Source organism: Pyrus communis, chromosome 17 (assembly GCF_041283825.1).
Source record: "Pyrus communis isolate YQ-2024b chromosome 17, ASM4128382v1, whole genome shotgun sequence".
Taxonomy (NCBI): Eukaryota; Viridiplantae; Streptophyta; class Magnoliopsida; order Rosales; family Rosaceae; genus Pyrus; species Pyrus communis.
Window position 1 is genome coordinate 1,832,101 of NC_142581.1, and position 23,662 is coordinate 1,855,762.

Genomic DNA, 23,662 nt, shown 5'->3' on the forward strand with positions numbered 1-23,662 from the left:
AAAAATATTTGAAATACTTTACCAAAGAGTGGCCCTTTACCTTAATAGTGGAAAGGCGTAAAACCCTTGCATGACTACGTGACGACATGAATTCGAACTCTGTCTGTGGCTCATCTGACATCTAATATAACAAAATCTATCATTTAAAAAAAAAAAAAAGTACTAGATTTTTTATATTTTTTTTATCTTCTGTGTTAGGTTCTCCTGCTGTAGTCGGCTTTGTCATTAGAATTTAGAAACCATATGGGTCAGCCTTTTGTGGCAGGTTTGAGAAGACTAGGACAGAACATGATCACAGTTGCAGAGGCTTTGGCTACTAGGGATGCTCTTTTGGTGGCTAGATCGTGGCGTATCAAGAAGTTTTGATCGAAAGAGACTCAAAGATTGTCATTGATGCAATCACCGGGAAGTGCTGCATTCCTTGATGTATTCGTGCAATTGTTGAAGATATTAAATGGCTAGCCTCTTCTTTTGAGTTCGTAAGCAGGAAACATATTTTTAGAAAAGCAAGTTTTATTGTTGATGCTGTCACCTTGTGTGGGCATGGGCTAAATAAATTTCATGTTTAGATTAGCTGCATTCCTACTGCAGCTACCAGTGCCTTGTTGTTTGACTCAACGGACCTTGGGTTCTCTGGGTTTTTCCCTCTCTTAATTTTATTTTCCTTCACAAAAAAATATAAGCGATCCCTATAGACAATCCAAATTCCAAACGGGCCACTGTATTATTTGGAATTTCAATTGAAACGACGGCGTTCTGAATCTAACCGCGGTAATTAACTAACCGACCAGGGTCCAGGAGAGAGAAAATGGCAATACTAATAAAAATCGCGGCTTTGCTTCCGTTACCTCCTCTCATTTTGGTCCTTCCTCGATCCTCCAGGTTAGTCTCTCTCTCTCTCTCTCTCTCTCTGGAATTTCTTCTTCCTAAATTCAAATTCTTCGTTACCAGATTTGAATCGTAGATCTACAAATCCATGATCGATCTTTGATCTCCATGTAAATTGAAATCCCTTTTGGTTATTTTTCAATTCAACGAACGGATCTGATTGAATTTTGCATGCGATATGATTCGTATGATTGGGAATTTGGATTGATTTTGCTTGGTGTTATTGTAAATTGAAATCAAATTCGCTAACTTTGATTTAACTGTCGATGTGTGATTGGTTGTGTTTGGCAGCTGAATTCGATTGAAAAATGGGGCTTACGTTCACGAAGCTCTTCAGCCGGCTGTTTGCCAAGAAAGAGATGCGAATTCTGATGGTGGGTCTCGATGCAGCCGGTAAGACCACCATCTTGTACAAGCTCAAGCTCGGAGAAATCGTCACCACCATCCCCACCATCGGTAAGAGCTTCGATTCCCTAATATTCTTGTTATAGTTCCATAAGTTTCCATCTTTCATTTGAAACACCCCAATTTCGACCTGAATTTTAGATCAATTTCGCTTTTCGGGTGTAATTTGTTTTACGCTTACGAAGAATTGTATGTTGGTTTTGGTTTCGTTGGTGCTTTTTCCTCCTCGTGTTCTGGTGGGGTTAAGATGAGGATTGTTTCACCTGTCTGATGTCTTGTGGATAAAAGTTTCGTAATTTGCATTTTTATTTTCGTTACAAGAGTGGGTTTTTTCATTTTTTTTTGCAGGATTTAATGTGGAGACAGTTGAATACAAGAACATCAGCTTCACCGTCTGGGATGTCGGGGGTCAAGACAAAGTAATTTTCTGTCTTTTTGTATATCTGCGTGCACTTTTAACATGTTATTGGTTGTGCAACAAGTTTTTCGGTCATTGTGGTTGTTCTTCTACCACGGGAGTGAAATCTGTGTATGCGGATGCATAAACATTTTATATGATCTCTTTTCATGGAATATATAGAGAATTGGATGGTATATTTACTTCAATGATTATCCGTGTCAAACGAGGACATCTGTCTGAAGTTCTAATTATACATATTCGATGACTGATCTGGTTTCTTCTATTTGTAGATCCGACCATTGTGGAGGCACTACTTCCAGAACACACAAGGTCTTATCTTTGTGGTTGATAGCAATGACAGGGATCGAGTTGTTGAGGCAAGGGATGAATTACACAGGATGTTGAATGAGGTAGTTCTTGGCTCCCTTATATTTTCATTCTGATTGTTTATGTTGCGATTTCTAATGTTCCTGTTGTAAATGGAGACGAGGAGGGTTGTATGCCTTCTGAATTTTGTTGTGTTATTTAATTTTCTTCTGTACTGAAAGTTGTGGATTCGATTAAAGTTTCATTTAGTTTGATACATACTTTCCTGAGCTATATTTGTGAGTTCCGTTCTTTTAGTTATGATCCTTTTTGCCCTTGTTGCTTTGATCCTTTATAAATTCTACTTCATTTGTACTAAGATAAAACTCTGGTTTTGTTCCTGTAAATGACTAGAACCTTGTTTAGGATACAACAATGGTACATGTTGCTTACTTATACTTGGAGGATGGAACTAGGGTTTGAAGTTAATATTTTTAATTGTTTTCAGGATGAACTAAGGGATGCTGTTCTGCTTGTATTTGCCAACAAACAAGATCTTCCTAATGCAATGAATGCCGCCGAGATAACTGATAAGCTTGGTCTTCATTCTCTCCGTCAACGTCACTGGTAAGTTATTTTGGTAATTTTCACCCTGCAATCATTAGTCCGTATGTGAACCCTGTAATTTTTCTCTTATGGAGTTGTTGATATACGGTGGGAGTCTACTTATTAGTCTCTCTCCTGAGCTGGGAAAAACTTTCACCTTGATTTAAATACAGATGGTTCAACTTAAACGAATGAGTTCTTGAACATCAATGCTAAGATCTTGGGCAAAAGTTGAATACTGGATATAATTGTTGTTCTTTTTCCAGGTACATCCAGAGTACTTGTGCAACCTCTGGAGAGGGTTTGTACGAGGGGTTGGAGTGGCTTTCCAACAACATTGCTAGCAAGGTAAGTTTAAATAAATTCATTGTTTTGTTTAGAATATCAGCTCATGGTATTATTTCTGGAATCTTTTTACGGTGAATCCCTCATAAAACATGACGGATTAGATTTTTTTTATTAGCAAGATACCATCCATATTTGAATTCTGTATTTCTGACGGCCCCCTCTCTTGTTCTTTACAGGCATGAGAGAATTGAGGCCAAGGAGTTTGGTTGGTTGCCTTGGAGATTCGGGGGGAGGATAGTTTTCTTTATTTCGATGAATGTTGTAATAGCAGAATGTTTTGGAGAAACTTTCTCTGAATTCATGTGTGTGTTTGCTACTTTAGCTATACTGTTTAGCTGTAAACGAAGTTTCTATGTTGTTACGTTTGTTTTGACACATGAGCCAAGGTTATATTTTATTGTGTTTGCTTCATTAATCTGTTGTTTGATTTTTACGATGAATTGGATTCGATAACTTGTTAGATTCAAGGCTAGTTGAAATGAAAAATGAAGAGGACCTTTAAATTTTGTCCAGGTTGAATTTCTTTGAGAACTAATTCTTTTTCTATCTTCAACTCGGACAAAATTCGGAAGTTCGCCTCTGTTTCGCCCTTCAACATACCCCAATTGCACCTTTGGGTTTAAAACCCAAGGTGGTATGTTGGCAAACCCAATTGTACTGTCACGGCCCACGAGGGTTCTTCTATTTCTATATTACCAGTTTATGATATGATGTCACAAAAAGAACATAAACTCAATGACATCGAGTTTTTCTCTGCTGCCCAGAACATGCGCATGGCTTACGCATGCTCGTTTTCATTTAAAAAAAAGGAAGGTTGAGATTTAATTAATTCAGTCGATATGCAAGCCATGCACATGTGCCCTATGTGCAGCAGAGAAAAACTGCAGAGATATCTATAAAAAGTTCAAACTAGAACTTGTAACTCAGTTGATTAAAAACATCCTCCTTTTACCTGAAATCTTCAGTTCAAATCTCCTCCTCGTCCTCTAATTTTGCTTGTATCAACAGAAAAAAAAACTTCTAAACGTACATATAATAGTATTATAATTACAAGTATCAGCATAATTTGATATTAAGTTGATGATTACAGAGGAGATTGACAGATTGTCTCATTCCAACTTTATCGGATGTCCCCGAAAGGACGGAGATCCATGGACTCATAAGAATAAAATATCTACATAATTCAATACTAATATAAATTCATAATGTTGGAACAAAAGTGAAATTAAGTTGATAATCATAACGGAGATGGACTCATGCTTACACACTTTTGAAACCCTTGTCAAAGCTTTGTATGGAGTTCCCTTCTCTTATAAGGATTGGATTTTCTTCCCCATCTACGAAGGTAGGGAGAAAATCCGTCTCCGAAGTCTTTGAAGCGTCTCCTCCTAACTGCGGGTCTTACTTTTTACGAACTTTTTAGACGGGTTTTGAACTTCAGCCCACATGCCAGGAAAAACAAAACCCAAGCACTTGAACAAAACTAAGTGGAAATTTAACAAATCAGATGAAGATCTTCAACTTTTTGGATTTTCAAACAAAGTGCAATCCGCATTTTGAGCTGAACGTATTATAAGGAAACAAATGTAGATGTCGGTGACGAGTTTGTTACAAGTCAAATGACCTAACTCAAGATCTAACATCACACTAGAATTTCGACTTATTTGGACGCACAACATTAACACACTTGTTGACAAACAAACTCTTTTAATAGAGGCTCACACTCGTATGTGACATCACCCTATATTAGAGATAATTTGTGGCGGGGAGATAAGCTTCAATTTCCACTCGTGAGATAGTAGCGGAAAACATACGAAAGCATTAGAATATGTCAGCAAATTGTGTCAGTTTTGTGCATCTAAGTAGCATCTCGTTAAGCTATTTCCAAGGAGGGGGGGGTCTCCAAGGGATGAGAATTTTGGGAATTTGGGTCTACTCACTATAGAGCTGCTGTCATTCAATGGTTGGCATGCGTTACTGGGTTTTGATCCAGCGTGGCGTGCACAACTACATCAGTTTTTCAATGGTTTTGATCCAACGACTCAAATCTAATTTAATCAATTTTAACGTAAAAAAAATCCATTGACTCAAAGTTAAATTCAATGGTCAAAATAATATTATTAATTAATCAAAATCAGGTCTAACACCAAAACTACTCACCCATTTGTTCACTAAGCCATACATTTTCTCAACATATATTTTTTTTTTTTGGGAATTTGAATTTTTGACATCAAAATATTCATAAAACTAAAACAAGATTGATTATACAAAAAATGATTACAAAATTATTAACAAAAAAAAAAATCAAAGAAATATAAGTTTAACAAACTATAAGGTTGGGGGTGAGAATTATGGTTCCCTTATTGTTGGAGAAAAAAGCTGACTAATCTCATACATACAGATGAACAGTTAAAAATACATAGCTAAATTCTGAGATTTTAGACCCTTAACTTGAAGAGAGCCTTAATATTTTGTCCACAATCTAAGCAAACCCTTATCTTTAATGTCCATTCCTGCATAAGATTTGGCCACGAAAGCGATCTTACTCGCACTATGTTAATACTCGATTGATATGTCACAAGTCATTACTCAGTTAGCGTAAATGAAGAAAATTATGCTGTCATATAAACCTAATTAGTTAGAAGAAGAAAAAGAATCTATGAAATCTCATCAAATCTTGTTGTAATACCTAATTATTTAATGGATAGTGTTCAGATTTGCAAATGGAGAAACACCAGCTAATCCGTAATGTGAGTTTGTCTTTGTTCCTTTTTATGGGGGAGGACAGCTTGCAGATTAATCTATGATTTCATCCACAAAATAAAAAAGAATCAGTTTTCTTGGTCGTGGTTATCGAATTCTCCGGATCTCGCAGTCTAGAGTTAACAGAGATCGAGTTTGTACCGTTCAAGTGAAAAAAAAAGATTCAGACACTTAGTTTGTGTAAGGTAAGCCAGTAGAATAGGTTGATGGGGGCTATAGAATTTAAAATAAGTGGTCTGAATTACTCAGTTTGTCAATCTCTATTCGTGATTATCTAGATTTCATTCTTTTGAATTCCGTGGCAAATTCCGTGGCCACAAACTGTGATTGTTTAGCTGTGATCACATGTTGTGCCCTAAATCAAGGGATCATGGTAGTGCTCATACAACTTCCTAGCCACGAATCCCTCATCCTCTTTTCTTTGAGCACTTGATTCTGGCCAAACTTTCTCTGATTCAGAAACAAAAGCATGCGTTCGTGGATCACTCAACCCTAATTCCCACAACTATGGATGCATATAGACACAATTTGCTTATCCAATTAATATGTACATGTATGTATATAATATCGTATTTTTTTAGATGGTGCAATCCGTATAAAAAGTTTATCTTTCGATGAAATTTAGTACTTTCATGAGCAATGCAACAATTGGTCAATGTGATATCATAATGCGCGACAGTTGAAAACCGTTAATTGATATGAATCTTACGTAAGTGTCTGCCTAAATAAAAAGACTATAAGCGTCTTGGGTTGTAGTGGGTTACTTAACATCGTCGTTTTCTTAAGCTTTAGCTAATTTAGACCCACAACTCACGACAATATGGGTTTCTAAAACGAGTATACTTCCAAATGCCTTTTGCACGAAGTGTCAAATTATGAGTACATATTTGTAAGGTTACTGTGGAGTTGGGGGGAGAGGACTTTCTTATGAGTGGTTAATACGGCATTGGTTAGGTACTTGACTTAGATTCATTAATTAGCCACTTTCTTTGCTTAGTGATAAATGCCAATGTTTCCTCTCATGACTTTGTACGAATCGAAATTAGCACATACGGATCGAACAAACGTAGAGCTCGTCTAGAACAGTTTTTTAATTTGTTGAACGCATGTTTTGTGGAAATATTTTTTAAACCAATCTTTAGTAGACACTTGAAGTGTCTTTGGAATCTAGAAACATTTTTTTTTTCTTCTAAAAACGCTTTGTTATTTTAAAAGCATTTCCAAACGAGTTCGTAGTTGATAATAATTTGATTTCCTTGCACTAACAACAAAATATTTCAATCAAGATGACAAACACAAAAAATAAAAATAAAAATTATTGATTGCATGTGTATATTTTGAGTTTATATGTATTTCTTCTGAGGATTTTTATGTGATTATAACAATATGTTAAGCACTTTCGACCTTTGCTTAATTAAGAACTTTTTATAGGTAGTATTTAAAGGGTACTATCCACATGCTTATATTTATTTTTCATACATTTTTTTCAATTTTCGACCGCCAAATCAAATAAATTGAAGAAGATCGATGGACCAAAATTAACAAGGATGTGCGGAAGGTAAAAAACGGTAGTGCTATTACTATTTAAAAAGAAAAATAAATTTAGAAAAATCAACCAAAGACTGTTGTTGGATAGATAATCCATCTGTCTGCAGGTCATTTGCAGCTTAGAAGAAGATCCAGAAGAAAATAGGCCGGTCCGAAGATTTAGTAGTCTCTAGCTCATATCCAAAAATGGGGCACTCTTTTATATTCACACCTAAATACTTACTCAATTGTCATTTAGTACTACAGTCTAATGGTATTCCTCTTTATTTGTAAGTGAGAGATCTTAGGTTTGATTATCACCAAAGGCGAATTTGAACCAAATTATTGCTAGCCCATTATGAGCCTAAGCCCACCCCATCTCTCTTAGTGTAGATAATATTGTTTGTTCAAAAAAAAAAAATTTCTTACTCGATTTTTTTTATTGAAGCAGGATTAACAAATTTTTTTATTAAACTTATGAGAAAAAGACACAAAAAATAAAGATTTTACAAAGACTAACATCATCTCTACCTCTCTCTTAGATACTAAAAATTAAGAATTTTGTTTGAATAAAGAAAAAATAAATTATTTATTTATTTATTAAGAAAGAAAGTGTGATATGGTTTAGGGTTCTGCTGTCTTTACCTTTAATCTGACCCTAGGAAAAGCACTACTCAAAACTCAGGAGTATGACTCTCAATTAATCCCTTCTTCTTCCTTCTCCTAGTCTCTCACTCGTTTTATAATTTTCTCACTATAGAAAAGTCAACACAAGACGTTGACGTGATTTAATTATAATACAATTCAAATAAGGGAAAAAAAAATGTAAAAGAGGAGAATTTTGAGAGGCGAAAATCATACTCCAGAAACTCAAGGGCGCAAACCCTAGCAATAGCCATTAGCAAGGGGAAGATATTTTTGTGGATCTCAAAAGCGCAAAAATAACCACAATTTTTAATTATTATTTTTCTGCTCAGATTTTAATTATTTTGGATTCATATATTTTTGTATATATTATTTGTGCATGCAAATTGGAGAAACAGAAGTTGAATACTCAAAGCAACAGATCGTGTCGTAAGCTTCTGGCTTTCTCAGAGAATTTCCAACTGTGCAACACATGCATGCGTTATCCACACGGTAATATACGTACGTACTAGATATATAATTTTTTCGTGCCATTTAACGCAGTAATCAAATTGATTAGAGTGTAAAAACATAACAATTTGCATATGACGAACAAACTTTCTTTTAACAATTATACGTGTGTGTGTGTGTATTAATGGATGCTGATACAAATGTTTTAGAAATTGTCAATGATATATACTAGCAATTTTACACATATTATGCATGAGTTTATCAACATGTTAAAGATAAAATTCACAAAGAGAGAAAACATAACTAGTTGCTAAAGTTTTTTTGGTGACGATTTTTGAACGATTTTTCATTACTAAAGAGGTTGTTCATATTTTTAGCAACTGTTTCTAGATAATTATTTTGTCTAAAAGTTTATTTTATTTGGGAGAAAAACGTAAAAGAGAAAGTAGGGCCAACTGATATGGTTATCTAGCTAGCAAGCTATGAAAAATAGTAAATTATTTTGTGTTTAATTTACTATATTGCTTATAGCTTTTACTTTGGTTATTTTTCTTTATTTTGTTGATAAGGTTAATTTGACCCATAATTTTTGTTTTGATTATTTTCTTTAGTGTGTTGATAAGGTTAATTTGATTTTTTCACCATCTTTTGATCGAAAAAAATAATTATATTTATAGGTGGTTTGTATCACCTCTTTAATAGAAGTAAGACCCATCAACACATGTAGGTCCCATCTCTATTAAAGAGGTGACATAAATATAGTATGAAAAATGTGGTATGAGTAGCATTTTTATGTATAAAAGCTTCAACCTAATGCAACAATGGAAAGGCTAATGTGAGAATATATGTGAGAGTAAAGTCTTACATTGGTGAGGGACCAAACCATGTAAGGGCTTATAAGGAGTTGGGCTACTTCCATATTGTCAATTGCTTTATGAAGAAAGTACTCCTCATATTCCCAAATGATTTTATGAAGAAAGTTGAGGTTGTAGCATAAAACCAATTGATAATATGGGGAGCAGCCCAACTCCTTATAAGCTCTTGCATACTTGGTTCCTCACCGATGTGAGATTTTGTTCTTATATACTCACACACCCACTCACATGTGGGGAATTTTCTAGCCTAACACGTGGACAACAAAGTTGAATAACGTGGAGAAAGTGTGGTTATTTGGCATTACACATGGGCCAACCTGGCTCTGATACCAGAAGAAAGTTGAGGTTCCATCAGAAAATCAATTGGCAATATGAGAAGTAGCCTAACAAAGCCCTTGCATGGTTTGGTCCCTCAATGATGTAGGATTTTGTTCTCACATTCTCACACATCCCCTCACGTGTGGCGAATTTTCTACCCTAACATTGACGTAGGACTTTGTGATTGCGGACTATGAGTCTCCGAACATCCAATGCTTAGTTTTCGAACACTCATTCGATGCCCGCAATCGAACCATACTGTGTATGTGTATATTAATTTGTACATAAACAACATACATATATATAGTCCTTTCAATTTAATTTAATTTAATTTTTTCTGAAAAAAATATCTCTATTAGCTAACTTACGCACATGCATGTTTCTGGATTCAATTTTCGACAAAAAAATTTTGGTTCAAGATATCTTTTAACATTATGCTTACGTAGAAGGGCATGTGTATATGTTCGCTGATACATAGAAAATTTTATATACAGATTTTATTCTACACAAAGCCTAACCAATTAAAAGTCATGCATGCAAATAAGTATGTATCATGGATAACAATATGTATGCTTAAATATATTAATAAAACGAGTTAAGGTTAAATGCTCTCTACTAATGCTGATTAACTACAGTAATATTGCTGGGAAAAAATATTTGGTCTCCCTCTATAAAAACCCTAGCTACCCATTATCTCTTATTATCTTGCCTAACTGCCTCTCCCTCTCTCTCCCTCTCTCTCTCTCTCTCTCTCTCTCTCTCTCTCTTTCTCTCTCTCTCCCTCCCAGAAAGGCACAAACACAAAAACAAAATGGATAAAAAACCATGCAATAGTTCATCCCAGGATGTTGAAGTGAGAAAAGGGCCATGGACCATGGAAGAAGATTTGATTCTCATCAACTATATTGCAAATCATGGTGAAGGTGTATGGAACTCCCTAGCCAAATCTGCTGGTAATTAACATGTTTGATTACTATATGTATATTTCAAACCCTAGCTAGAACGTACAATTTCCTATTTTAGAACTACATGTCCACAAATTATAAAGATGTCACTAGCTAGGTGTATATTATGTTACTAGGTCTCAAACGTACTGGGAAGAGCTGCCGGCTCCGGTGGCTGAATTATCTGCGGCCTGATGTTCGGAGAGGCAACATCACACCTGAGGAACAACTTCTGATTATGGAACTGCATGCAAAGTGGGGTAACAGGTGATCATCACTTGCTATTTTTATTCATATAATCCAAATATACATATAAAATATTAACGTAAGTACATAAGTATGCTGATAATTTAACGACAAGGACATATACATATGATTTGATAAGTTGCGAGTCTTAGACTATTCTACTTGTCCTCGTCATTTTTTTAATTTGGAGAACCAAGTAGGTTTCTTGGTTTTGATTCATAGGGCTTTGATCACTCTCTCCGTCTCTGTTCTTTTTTTTTTCTTTTCGGTTGCAATATTAGAGGGTTTCGAATCCTAGATGTGACCTACTCTTACTCTCTTCACCAAACATTGTCCCTCTCTCATGTGTTATAAGATATATATACATACATATATATATATATATATATATGTGGGTTGCTGGAAGCTTTGTGACAAATCATTGCAGTGGACGTATCCTCCAACCAGTATAAATATATACGAGCTGATTGTTAGATCTGTGTCAAGGGCAACATCAAACATTGCTTACAATCCGTTTTAAGTCTCCATGATAATTTTAGATATCTCCAGGCTAGCTAATAAACTGAGAAGGACAAGTAATTGATCATATTTTCTCTTATTTTTTTCTTTTATTAAAAAAATAAAATAGAAATGTTGTACTTATCCATTATTGGTGTACCGTCTTCAACATGTCGTTGATTGATCTGGGTTTCCATGTATTGGAACCCACCAATCAACAAAGCTCTCCACACGTACGTGTTTGCAGGACAACTTTGTGTAGCATAGCTTCTATATATATTGTGTGCATTTGGAAAATACTTTAAAACCCGAATTTCTTTTTAAGAAATAAAAATGGAGAGTCTATATAATTCTTTTGTATTGGATGGACCCATGAAATTGTGGGGGCAAAACCATGTAAAAAAATTTAAGTTTTTTCTTAAAATAAAAAAAAAAAAAAAAAAAAAATTCCCCTCTTGTGCCTTGTTTAATATCGAGATGAATTGACATGAAAAAATCATTGAGGTGAAATGACAAAAAAAATATGTCGATAACCCATTTGGGATTTAATCCCCTGCTGAGGGTAGATGACGTGATGAGTAGAACTGTACAAGTAGGCAAGAGATTCAGAGTTCAAAACTCTCTTTTGTGACAAAAAAAATTATATATTGAGATGAATTGTTTTGATATGAAAAGGACGAACGAGCTGTTAAACTTGGTAATAAAGTTAAAAATAATTAGAATGTTCTTTTGTATTATGAATAAATCAAAATCATTATATGATAAAGTCCAAAGATTTGGACACTGTTTGTTTATGTGGAAAGAAAAGTGGATTAGGATTCTCTCCCATCCAATTTTCATTCCCTTTCATCCACTCTTCTCACACTTTTCTCTATGTTTCTCTCTAAAAAAAATTCAATACAAGATATTGACGTGGCTTAATCGTAACCCAACAAGTAAGAGGGAAGAGAAGGGGGGAGAACTAGAAGGGGAGATAATCATATACTCCAAGAAAAATACCTTAAACTAGAGATGTGGTGGTGGACTTGACTTGTGATACATTGAAAGGAATGCAGTCTGGTGAACTCGAACCAAAAAAGTATTTGGAGCAATAAAAAGCTTCCATTTACAGGTAAACCCCAGTCAGTTTCTCACATGCCAACCCTAGTTACCTAGCTTTCATTCTGAAGAAGAGGACAAAACTTTTGCTTTGGTTGAAGCGGACGTGAACCATACTGTTTTGGCTGCTTAGGGCAACAGCTGGGCCTCCCACCCTTTATATTTCTGGTCGTACTACTAATATGCATGGAGGCAGCGCTCGCAACAAGAGCTTTCTGCTAAGAAATTAATCATAATTGGACTGCTAATCAAAGAGTTAAAAATCTCAAATAATAGTTACTGATTCTAGAAGCATGGCTAGGTAGGACAGTAAATTAGTTATACTAAAATAGAGTGATTATATATATTTGTATATCGATCAATATATGTTAACGTACGCTAAACGGAATAATACTGTGTGGAACAATCTTTCTCCTACATTTGGCCCAGTTTTCTGCCAAATGAGAATAAATTTTTTTTTTAGACCCCTTCGCCTGATAAATATATTTATGGATAAAAGTATATATTTATGGACCAAAGGGAACCTTATATTTATATATATGTATATATAAGTATATAAGTATGATACTATCCATAAGAAAGAATAATGGGATTAGATGATGATTATATCATTCAGAATACCTTATATACAAAGATTATGAGCTTTCCCTTTGAAGCTCAAGGAATAAGTAGTGGGGGGTCGAACATGGAAACTTGAAGATCGAAGGAACTGGAGGAGTTTGCTAGATCTGTGTGTGTGTGTGTGTGTGTGTAATATATGCATATACACGTACGGAAAGTAAACGATTTTGTGTTTGTCTAGATGACGAAGTTTTTGCGTATCTTGGTCTGCCTTATATATAAATAAAAGGAGTCCAGCAGGGACTTGTAAGACTTTCATTCTCACCCATAGAACATGCATGACTTGGAATTTTTACTAATACTTAATTGCAGATAAGTATTCTTTTAAGTAATATATATATATATATATATATATATATATATATATATATATCCACACAAAACACCACCATGGTCAAGTTGCAGGTAATAATTTAGGGTTAGGGTTTATTGTTTTAATTGATTATGTTTATAGCAGCTTTTCTCATGTTGTTCTTGTGAGTGTTCTTTCTAATATTGGAGATTTAAGCTTAATTAAGACAGCTTTTTCCTTCTGAAATTGTTTAGTTAGCAACTACAATAGCAGTACAAGTACTTGTCCAATCATTTATTGGGGTAGCTAGCTTTAACTTTGGCACGTTGTAATTTTTATCTTTGACAGTGTGTTGCAATATTCAGGTGGTCGAAAATCGCAAAACATTTACCGGGACGGACCGATAACGAAATCAAGAACTATTGGAGGACTAGAATTCAAAAACATATTAAGCAAGCTGAGAATATAACACCAGGACAAAGCTCTGAGGTGAATGATCAGGCTATCACAAGTCAAGTGTCCATCTCTAACACTGTGGACACGATGGATATTTCCCACTCCGCACCAACATACCAAGCAAATATGGATGCTTATCCTCCTCCTTTACCTGCTGATCAATCTAATGAAAGCTATTGGAGCATGGAGGATCTCTGGTCTCTGCAATTGCTAAATGGAGAGTAATTAAACAACCGATTTCATATATTATGATCCAAATTCTAAATTTGGATAATTAATTATTAGGTTTGTCCATATGAAAACTTAGTATATATATACATATATATGTTTTTTTTCTTAAATATGTATCTATATATAAAATATAATATATGGTTTTTATATATACGTAATTCTAATAAGTTTGTAATAGGAAATTAATCTTTTCTATTTCCTCTTCTCTACATGGCATAAACGAGAGTACTGGGAATATACGTATATATGTAACTTATTCTCATTAAAAAAAAAAAGACAATAGCCATTTAACACAAGTTGCACGGAATGAGGTGGAAAAAAAGTATATCGGTGGCTAGATGAGGGAGTAAAAGTTGCATATCAGTAGCTAATAGGTTACTAGGTTACTAGCTATTGAGAACTTTTACTCGCCTTATCATATGCAACTAATATTAGTGATTAGTGTCAAAAGTTTTATAGTCTACGGACTGAAAACTGTTATTGATGATAGAGACTTGTAAACTTGTATTGATTGTTCTTATTTACTAATAAGCTTTATTATTTAGTTGAGTTGATCACACGGCTTTTATTTAGTCTGAGTTTGCACATGAAAATTGGAAGTGGTGATGACTATGAAGATTCGAAGAAAGAAAGGATGAAGATACGTACGTACACATACAGCCATGATACGATTGATACAGTAAAAGAACCGCTGGGAAATCGACACGTGGAAAGCTAATATAGCTACTCTTGTCAGATTCCATCCCAGCTTTCCAAAGTTGTACATGGCCATGCAAAACTGATGTTCGACGTGAGCCTAACTTGCACCCACTGCAAGCAAGTTTTCACATGCCCTTTATTAATTTCCATATTTTATTTTCCCTACAAATACTTCTATTTTCTTAAATATATAGTAATTAATCTGTTTTATTTTATTTCATTTCTTTGAAGAAATACAAATTACGTAAAATTTTTGAAATATTAGTATATAGAGTCTTGAATCTTGATTCATAGTTTGCTTTCTTTATATATAATTCTGTTCAAGATCTAAATCAATAATCTGGTTTCTTTAGTTTTTTTGGTCAACATGGTTAGGTTTCATCATTATGAATTATTATCAATTTTTAAATATTTTCATGATGATTTTAATTAAGGAACTACAACTTACAAGCATGTACATATATGTTCTATTCTCTTTTGGATATTTTGGTAGCTTTATATGATTAGTCGACGTGCTTCTTCAGGGGAGATCGTATTAGGACGACATTAGTTTAATCCATTCTTTAATTAACAAATTTTGTGTTTTGTGCCTTTCTGAAACCATATTAGTGTGATATTAGTTCAATCCATTATTTAATTAACAGATTTTATGTTGTGTGCCTTTCAATAAGAGTTGAGTTATCAGAAACAAACAAAACTAGGTCTTCATGGATTGCGTAGGAGGAGAATTTTAATCAACCTTAAACTTTTGCATCCAAACCTTATTCAAAGAAATAGCACAGAAAAGAACCTCAAGGGTCCATTCCTTCGACTTTGCGTTGCCGAATATGGCAAATATAATCGAGGACATATCTTTGGTTGTCGCAAAAGGTCATAGGAAAAAGAACTTCATCTCTCAGCCATTCATTTTTATCATCACATGGTTTATGTGCGCAATTGAAATTGGTCGCAAAGCACAAATAATAAAGATCACGTGGAAGATGGGAAAAATTCACATGTTGGGTCGGCCATGAATGTGGAAAAAATAAACATGGGTGATTGGTTTCATGTTGAAAACAAAATATCCTCGCTAGCTTAGTCCATGAAATCATAATCTAGATTTTGTTAATTAATCAACTAATGGGCCTTTTTGGGGTTCACTGGAACTTCTCCAATCCAAAAAAGGTTTCAATTAAAGTGCTATTTGATTATCAATGGCCTGCAAGGGGTTCATGGTTCTGAAATTAGTGTATAAATTAATGGATTTGGATGTTGATGAGCCCAAAAACTAGACTACAATATTTCTGATTTGTGAATTATGAAATAATGAAGTTGGCATGACACCCCAGAATATGTTGTTCAAGTACAATTCTCCCTAAATTTTGTAAAGTAGTACGTAATTTGATATTTTTAGAGAGCCAACAACAGTTCTAATATGAAATAATTGAAAGTTAATGGTGGCCAACAATATTTGTGAATTTTGGAGTGATGAATATAGAACTATAAAACATGTCATGATGCACTCGTTCCAGTGCAGTTTCTCACTAAATTTTTTGAAGACAATGCGTAATCTGACATTTTTAGAGCTCCAATAACAACTCAATTGTGAAATGGTTTAATGAAAATCAGTGGTGCTGACAACAGATATAGATGCATGTATTAGAAAAGTATGTGATTCCTTGATGAACACTAGTGAACATGTGAGGGAGGGATTATGAAGTTGCAAATCCCAAAATAGACTACAATTTTGTGATTTTTGGAGTGATTAAGTTGTTATGGTACTAAGAAAATTGCCGTAATGCACACGTTCAAGTGAAATTTCTCTCTAAATCTTGATATGACAAAATGTAATATGACATTTTTGAAGGGTTAACGACAATTTCAGCGTTAAATGGTAATGAAAGTTAGTGGTGCCGACAACGAATATGGATGTCATGATTAAAAAAGTTATGTGGTTCCATGATGATCACTCGTGAACATGTGAGGGATGGATGATGACAAATCGTATGAAATTGGATGAAAGTGAAAGTACTTGTTCATCAAGGAAAGAAGGTCGACATTGAATACGTAACGAAAATATATGCAACCGGGATGTTGCCCCAATTGGAGGTTAACTTTCGTTTTCTATTAATCTCATATGCAACAACCAATCCTCCTAATTTATTTCTTATATCACGTACAAGGAAATATTGGACTACCGACGTCTTTAAAACATTATATTGTCAGATTATTAATCTGAACTATGACCATTAAGATTGGTCTGAAACTTTGTCTTGCCAAATAATTTTTAAACATTATTTGTCAAATTATTAATCTTAACTATGACCATTAAGATTGGTCTGAAACTTTATCTTGACAAATAATTTTAAAACGATATATTATCAGATTATTAATCTGAACTATGACCATTAAGATTGGTCTGAAACTTTGTCTTGCCAAATAAATTGCCGATTCAAAATCTAAATCGTGAAGTTGTGAACAAATACAATATTGCCTTAATTCACAGTCTTGCAACATTATAATTCACATATTTATTGTAAAGAAATAGGTTCACATAAGTGATCATGTTAACAATTTTAATAATAGTTAATAAATTTAATACCTTCTTGTTACCGTCGAATAACTTTATCAATTTGACTTTGATAAATCTATATTGGATTAAACCATCAATGATTAATAAACAATAAAAAAAAAAAGACTGATGTAAGGAAAGATTGAAGACGTAGGTTGTTATTTTTTCATATTTCATATTGTAAAATCAGTAATTAAAAACCTATTCCAAACGACGTTTACCATGACAATTGGACACCAACCAGATGACCCATTAAAAACGGGATTTGGATCCTCTCCTGAGCTAATGGAGAGGATCCTCCTCATCAATCATCCTTGACCATTGGATTTTTATCTAACGGCTACAATCATTATAACTTTAAAGGGACTTCTCTGTTTGTAGCCGTTGGATAAAAATTCAACGGCCAAGGATGATTGATGAGGAGGATCCTCTCCATTAGCTCAAGAGAGGATCTAAATCCTTAAAAATGTTACCCATGCTTGAAAGACTTGTCGAACTAGTTCAGTTCCATTGTTTTTCGTCCCATCCTGCGTGTCAAACATACTTGAGTGGAAAGACTTGTTTAATTTAAAAAAAAAAAAGATATTCATCCACTTTTTTTTTTTTCACTTTTTACAGACGCTTATTATTTAATTTTTTATATATTTCTTTCGATTGGAAGACTTGAAATAAACAAGAGAAAAATAAGGTGTTAAATTAAAAAAAAAATAATAATGTGTTGAAATTACTTTATAATATTTAACCGGCTTTGGGTGACCGATTTTCATGGCCCACGGAACAGCTGGACTCTGGTTTGGAGATACAAAATGGACATGATACAAGGCCCATAGCTAAAGTATGGCAACTTCCTGTTTGCTTGGAATGTAGTTGGGCCAGGTTTGACCTCAGGTATTTGGTTTTTTACTTTTTTTTTTTTTTGTGTATTTGTTTTGGAATTTTATACCGTGTATGATGTTTCGATTTTTTATTTTTTTATTTTTTTTGAACAAACGACATTATCTATACTAAAAAGGTGGGCGAGTAGGCTAAGTCTCATACTAGGCCAGCAATAATATGGTTCAAATTTTTCTTTGGCGAAAATCGAACCAAAGTCATCTCACTTACAAGGATAAAAAATAGATTTTTATCTTTATGTTTTGTGAATTCATTAATTTGGTCTTTTACGTTCTAAATTCATCTATTTTGTCCCTCATTTATTGGTTTAGTCATCAATATTGTCCAAGCCGTCTATGTCTAAAAGTTTCGTGGAGATAAGATATTATCAGCTTTGATGATTCTTCGTAATATCATATATAAAAACAAAGCCAAAATTTTCAAATACTTAACCTAGAGGTTTTTTCACTATCCCAAATGATAAATAAATATATGAGATTCAAATGTTTTAGAAATATTATATGAAATTGTAATTGATCTCAACTTAAAACAGTAAAACGTAAGTTAAATTGCGCATAAAATATAAATCATGTTATTGATACTCGTAAAATTTTGAAGAACATACAATCTAAAAATGCAAGAACCAAAATATTGGAGAGAGAGAGAGGATAAGTTGAAAGAAGAGAACGTGTGGCAGAAACACTCACCAATCTAATCCACCATTCCTTCCATCCAACCTCATCCTCCTCAATCTTCTTCACAATTTCCCAGTAACAACAAACTCCTTGTATTATCCACCACCACATGGCATGATACCCATGTCTCCACGTGTCACCACACCACTCGCTGACCTGACCCCAGAAAAACAAAAGAAAGGAAAAGGATCCTCACTGGAATACGATCCCTAGAATGTATGATGGATGATGAATGGATATGATTGCAGGATCTTTAGGATTCTCAAGAAAAGGATATGCTGAAGATCTTTTTCTCGGATTTGGATCATCTCCTAAGCTTAGCATCCTGAGCCTACTGCAAATCACATGGGTTGTTGGATTTTGATCCAATGACTACAAAAAGATAGCTCTCTAAAAGTTATAATAATTGTAACCGTTTTATCAAAATTCAATGGCCTATGTGATTTGCTCAGTAAGCTCAGAATTCTGAGAGGATCCAAATCTCTTTCTCCCAAAAGTAAGGTCCCCACGATTAAACGGGGGGTCCCACAGTAAGCCCCATCCAACGGTATCCAGAAGCAAATCCGGACGGGGGTATAGTGGTAAAAGGAGGCGGCTATCTTCCTCTCTCTCAAATGATCTCCTCTCTGACATCGCATTCAACTTTGTTCATCTTTCTTGGGAGAGCATTTCTTCAAGGTAAAGCTCTCCCAACCGGAAATTCAATATCTTCAAATTTATTTCCCGCACACCAGAAAAAAAATAGATAAATAAAAGGAGGAGGGAGGGGCAAGAGAGAAAATAAGGGGAGATGGGAAGGGCATTTGTGTATGTGATTCTTGGAGGAGGGGTGGCTGCTGGGTATGCAGCTCTTGAATTCACCAAGAGAGGCATCTCCCGTGGTGAACTCTGCATCATCTCTGAAGAATCAGTGAGTTTCCTTTTCCTCCCTCCATTTTTCTTCACGTTTTCAATTGTTCATAGCTGATAATTATATGTCTGATAGATATAATTAATATATATATATATGTGTGTGTGTGTGTATATGGGTGTGTGTGTATGTGTATATGTGCAATTTCTAAGCTTTAGCTATGTATTTTGAGGAGAAAACAGGAAAAGAAACATGATTTCTTATATAATTTCAAATTCTGGAATTTGGGTTTGTGTTGAAATGTCGTTTAGCGTGTGAGGATGTGGAGAGTTGTCCTGCATCGGAAAATTGAGCAACCTTGCATATCCAATTGGTTTTTGCCATCGGAACCTCAACTTTCTTCGTGTCGAATTGTATTAGCTGATTGGATTGAACAATGTGGACCGTTGGACCTATGCACACTCTTACACACACGATATATACTCGTAATGTTCGGAATCTATTGCAAATTCTTGCTTTGCATAACTTTTCAAACAAAACAGTGCTATGTTTTTAGCTAAATTTTTCGAAGTTGTTTTAAGGAAGAGGGAAGACGGACGATGGTGTATGTGTCGTAGAGATTTAATCGAACTTATGAACTGCTTATAAGCTTCAAAACAATGTCAGGTATAGCAAAACCAGAAAGAATAAGGTTTATGTCGATACATGTAACCACCATCATCATATTCTTTTGTTGATTTGATTTTGTAACACAAGGGACAAATTCCATGATCGGGAATTCAAGGGTTGCGCTTATATCTTTTTCAGGTTCCACCTTATGAGAGACCTGCTTTAAGCAAAGGCTTTCTACTTCCAGAAGGTATAAAACATCTTCAATTGCACCAACATGAGAGCCTACTGATTACACAGAAAATATTTTCAATCTCCTGAGTAATCCAAATGCCAATATTTTCCAGCTTACTTTCAACTGTCTGTATCTGAGACGTTGAATCAGTTTTCTACTGATTGGTCTCCGGATGACTCAATTATATTAAAAAAAGCAGAAGGACATCGTTATTCCTTCAAACTCATTTTCTTCACACATATCTATCTTCAATTCTGCATTGAATTTACTCTTTTCTTCAATTCCGCATTGAATTAATTCTTGCAAATTGTGTTCATGTGCAGCGCCTGCACGCCTGCCATCATTTCACACTTGTGTTGGTGCCAATGAGGAAAGGTTAACTGCAAAGTGGTATAAGGAGCACGGTAAGTTTCTGTGACGTCTTGCTTCTTTAATTTTATATGTTAATAGGAATTCTAGGGGTTGACATGTTGTTAGAATATTTGTGATGCTTATGTGCTATAAAGTCACTAAACTGTGGTGCTTTATAATTGAAATCGAAGTAGAAACTGAATAATTGTTATTATCTTCTTCTTTATAGGGGTCGAATTAGTTCTTGGAACTCGAGTCAAGTCTGTTGATGTGAGACGCAAGACACTACTGACGGGATCTGGGGAGACTATAAGTTACAAAATTCTCATTATTGCAACAGGTGCTCGGGTATTGAAACTGATCTTATTTTACTTCTTGCTTTTCCTGCTGTATATGTTATGTCAGTGCAAAAAGTAGTACAATGGAAACACTCAATTAAAATATAAGCAGTATTGATGTACCACGAAATCAAGTAAAGGAGTATCAATACCGGATTGAAGAATTAAAATGTTGTAGTAGACCTACAACGTGCTAATTAACTTTTCTACATCTGAGTTAATGTGGTTGCATTGGACATTATTATTCAGAATATAGCTACCAGTTTAAGGGTTATTTTGAAGGATAGAATGCTAAGGGAAATTCATTTCCTCATTTAATGGATAATGTGTTTGTGTGTTGACAATAGGCACTGAAGCTCGAAGAATTTGGAGTCAAGGGATCAGATTCTGAAAATGTGTGTTATTTGCGAGATTTGGCTGATGCCAATAGACTTGTCAACTTGATGGAATCTTCGTCTGGCGGGAATGCTATTGTCATTGGTGGTGGCTACATTGGAATGGAGTGTGCTGCATCATTGGTGATCAGTAGGATGAATGTAACGATGGTTTTTCCAGAAGAACATTGCAGTAAGTACTTTTATTCTGATGCAGAGCAAACATAGTCGCATCTTTTTTCTGTGTATGTTGTGGGGCATCTGTTTGATTTGTGGTGAGAGAGTTCTGGCAAGCAAATGGATCAATGCTTTTGTTTTTTGCAGTGGCCCGATTATTCACACCCAAGATCGCAAGTTTTTATGAAGAATTTTACAAATCAAAAGGAGTGAAGTTTGTTAAAGGAACCATTTTGTCCTCGTTTGACATTGACTCAGATGGGAAGGTAAAAGTTAAAATTCTTCTAGAATAACATATGAACTTCGAGTGTTTATTGACTGAAAATGTCCTCATGTTCAGGGCATGATAATATTGAGATGCTTTCGTCGAAACAAATTCTGTACTTTCTTAAATAGAGAAACATTGGTTCCATGTGTATAAGATACATTTTCTTTGAATTCGATGTCGCGATTGAGATGCTAAATTTTTCTGCTCAATTCTTGAACAGGTGACTGCTGTTAATCTTAGAGATGGAAGTAGTCTTCCTGCAGACATGGTTGTTGTGGGAATAGGAATCCGTCCAAACACGAGCCTGTTTGAAGGTCAACTTACACTGGAGAAAGGTGGTATCAAAGTGAATGGAAATATGCAGTCAAGCAATAGCTCAGTCTATGCAGTGGGAGATGTTGCCACATTTCCAGTCAAAGTATTTGGCGAGTTCCGAAGGCTTGAACACGTTGACTCAGCAAGAAAATCCGCAAGACATGCTGTTACTGCAATCATGGAACGACACCAAGTTGACGAATTTGACTACCTACCATTCTTTTACTCGAGAGTCTTCACCCTGTCTTGGCAGTTTTACGGGGACAATGTAGGAGATGTAGTCCATTTCGGAGACTTCTCAGGAGGCACATTCGGGGCCTATTGGGTAAAAAAAGGTCAACTTGTTGGGTCTTTTCTCGAAGGCGGAACCAAGGAAGAGTACGAAGCCATAGCCAAGGCCACCAAGCTGAAGCCAGAAGTTGAGGACCTAGCGGAGTTGGAAAGGCAGGGTTTACGTTTTGCAGTGACTGTTAGCCAGGAACCACCGCCATCATCACCACCGCCTCATGATGTTATCAGTTCTGGCATTGTTCTGGAGAGGCCGATATATGCTTTTCATGCAACCGCCGGCGTTGTTGTGGCTGCATCGATAGCAGCGTTCGCGTATTGGTACGGAAGGAAGCGCCGGAGGTGGTGAGCAAATGTTTTGGGGATGTAATATAACCGTGTTATTGACATGTTGTGTGGCATTGATAGCTGTAGAGATTGAGAGATGCATCAAATATTGGATCGTATTTATTGAGGAAGCAAAACTGTAGTTGAAAATAATTAATGAAATACAAAGAATTATATATTTTTATAAATTTGCATGACGATATTTTCACTTTATTGATTTTAAATACTGCTAACATATGCGACCTCAAATCAACAAAACTCTGCTTTGTGAGGGTCGGAATAGGAAAGTCTATCGTGGGATCCAATCTCTTCTCAAATTTTGTCTTTCTCGTTTCAAGTGGTTCAACGTACGTTTTCTTTTATTACAAACTGTAAGATCAATGTGCTTCATCGTATGTTTTTTCTTTTAGACAAAGCATAATTTTTTTAGTACAACGATATATTTTACACTAAGTATAACCAATTAGCCTAACCAACATTTGCACCTCATGGTTGCACTTTAACATAACCTCATATGTTCTCCCCGTTGCTAGTGAAAGGTGTTGGTAAGAAACCAATTTAGACCATACAGATAAGGTCTTGAATAGAAAAAGATAAGGTCAGTAGAAAAAAAAATTTATGTGTGTTCGGAACACGGCTCGATATGATACATCAGGGTTAAAAATACAATTGGTTGGAAAGTTGAAAAAAAAATTATAATGAATTATATTATAACACTTGATGTACTAGGCCGTATTCTCGACACGCTGAAAAATTTCTCCTTGAATAAAAAGTTAAAACAACGTGAGAAAACAG

At 34.9% G+C, this 23,662-nt stretch overlaps 3 protein-coding genes and 1 long non-coding RNA gene across 5 annotated transcripts; 3 read left to right on the plus strand and 1 right to left on the minus strand.

Moving 5' to 3' along the window:
• Positions 1 to 777: 777 nt before the first annotated feature.
• On the plus strand, positions 778 to 3,368 carry LOC137707970 (ADP-ribosylation factor). 2 transcript variants are annotated; one of them, XM_068446924.2, is made up of 7 exons: positions 778 to 882; positions 1,180 to 1,344; positions 1,642 to 1,712; positions 1,984 to 2,103; positions 2,508 to 2,626; positions 2,872 to 2,953; positions 3,130 to 3,368. In XM_068446924.2, exons 2-7 carry the CDS (start codon positions 1,197 to 1,199, stop codon positions 3,133 to 3,135), a joined length of 546 nt encoding a protein of 181 aa, XP_068303025.1. In that variant the 5' UTR covers positions 778 to 882; positions 1,180 to 1,196; the 3' UTR covers positions 3,136 to 3,368. The 2 variants fall into 2 exon arrangements, with proteins under 2 accessions (XP_068303025.1, XP_068303026.1); XM_068446925.2 differs by having other exon boundaries at positions 876 to 998.
• Positions 3,369 to 10,233: 6,865 nt separating this feature from the next.
• On the plus strand, positions 10,234 to 14,461 carry LOC137708546 (MYB-like transcription factor EOBII). Its single transcript, XM_068447646.2, has 3 exons — positions 10,234 to 10,484; positions 10,613 to 10,742; positions 13,596 to 14,461. Exons 1-3 carry the CDS (start codon positions 10,343 to 10,345, stop codon positions 13,909 to 13,911), a joined length of 588 nt encoding a protein of 195 aa, XP_068303747.1. The 5' UTR covers positions 10,234 to 10,342; the 3' UTR covers positions 13,912 to 14,461.
• Positions 11,933 to 13,113, minus strand: LOC137708547 (uncharacterized). The gene is made up of 2 exons (XR_011064800.2): positions 12,939 to 13,113; positions 11,933 to 12,532 (listed from the first exon to the last, which is right to left on the minus strand). It is a non-coding gene; the product is annotated as an uncharacterized LOC137708547 (long non-coding RNA).
• A 4,885-nt stretch (positions 14,462 to 19,346) lies between the features above and the next one.
• LOC137708576 (monodehydroascorbate reductase 4, peroxisomal) lies at positions 19,347 to 23,055 on the plus strand. The gene is made up of 7 exons (XM_068447689.2): positions 19,347 to 19,645; positions 20,393 to 20,444; positions 20,753 to 20,833; positions 21,010 to 21,128; positions 21,466 to 21,685; positions 21,817 to 21,935; positions 22,158 to 23,055. Exons 1-7 carry the CDS (start codon positions 19,526 to 19,528, stop codon positions 22,887 to 22,889), a joined length of 1,443 nt encoding a protein of 480 aa, XP_068303790.2. The 5' UTR covers positions 19,347 to 19,525; the 3' UTR covers positions 22,890 to 23,055.
• Positions 23,056 to 23,662: the final 607 nt, after the last annotated feature.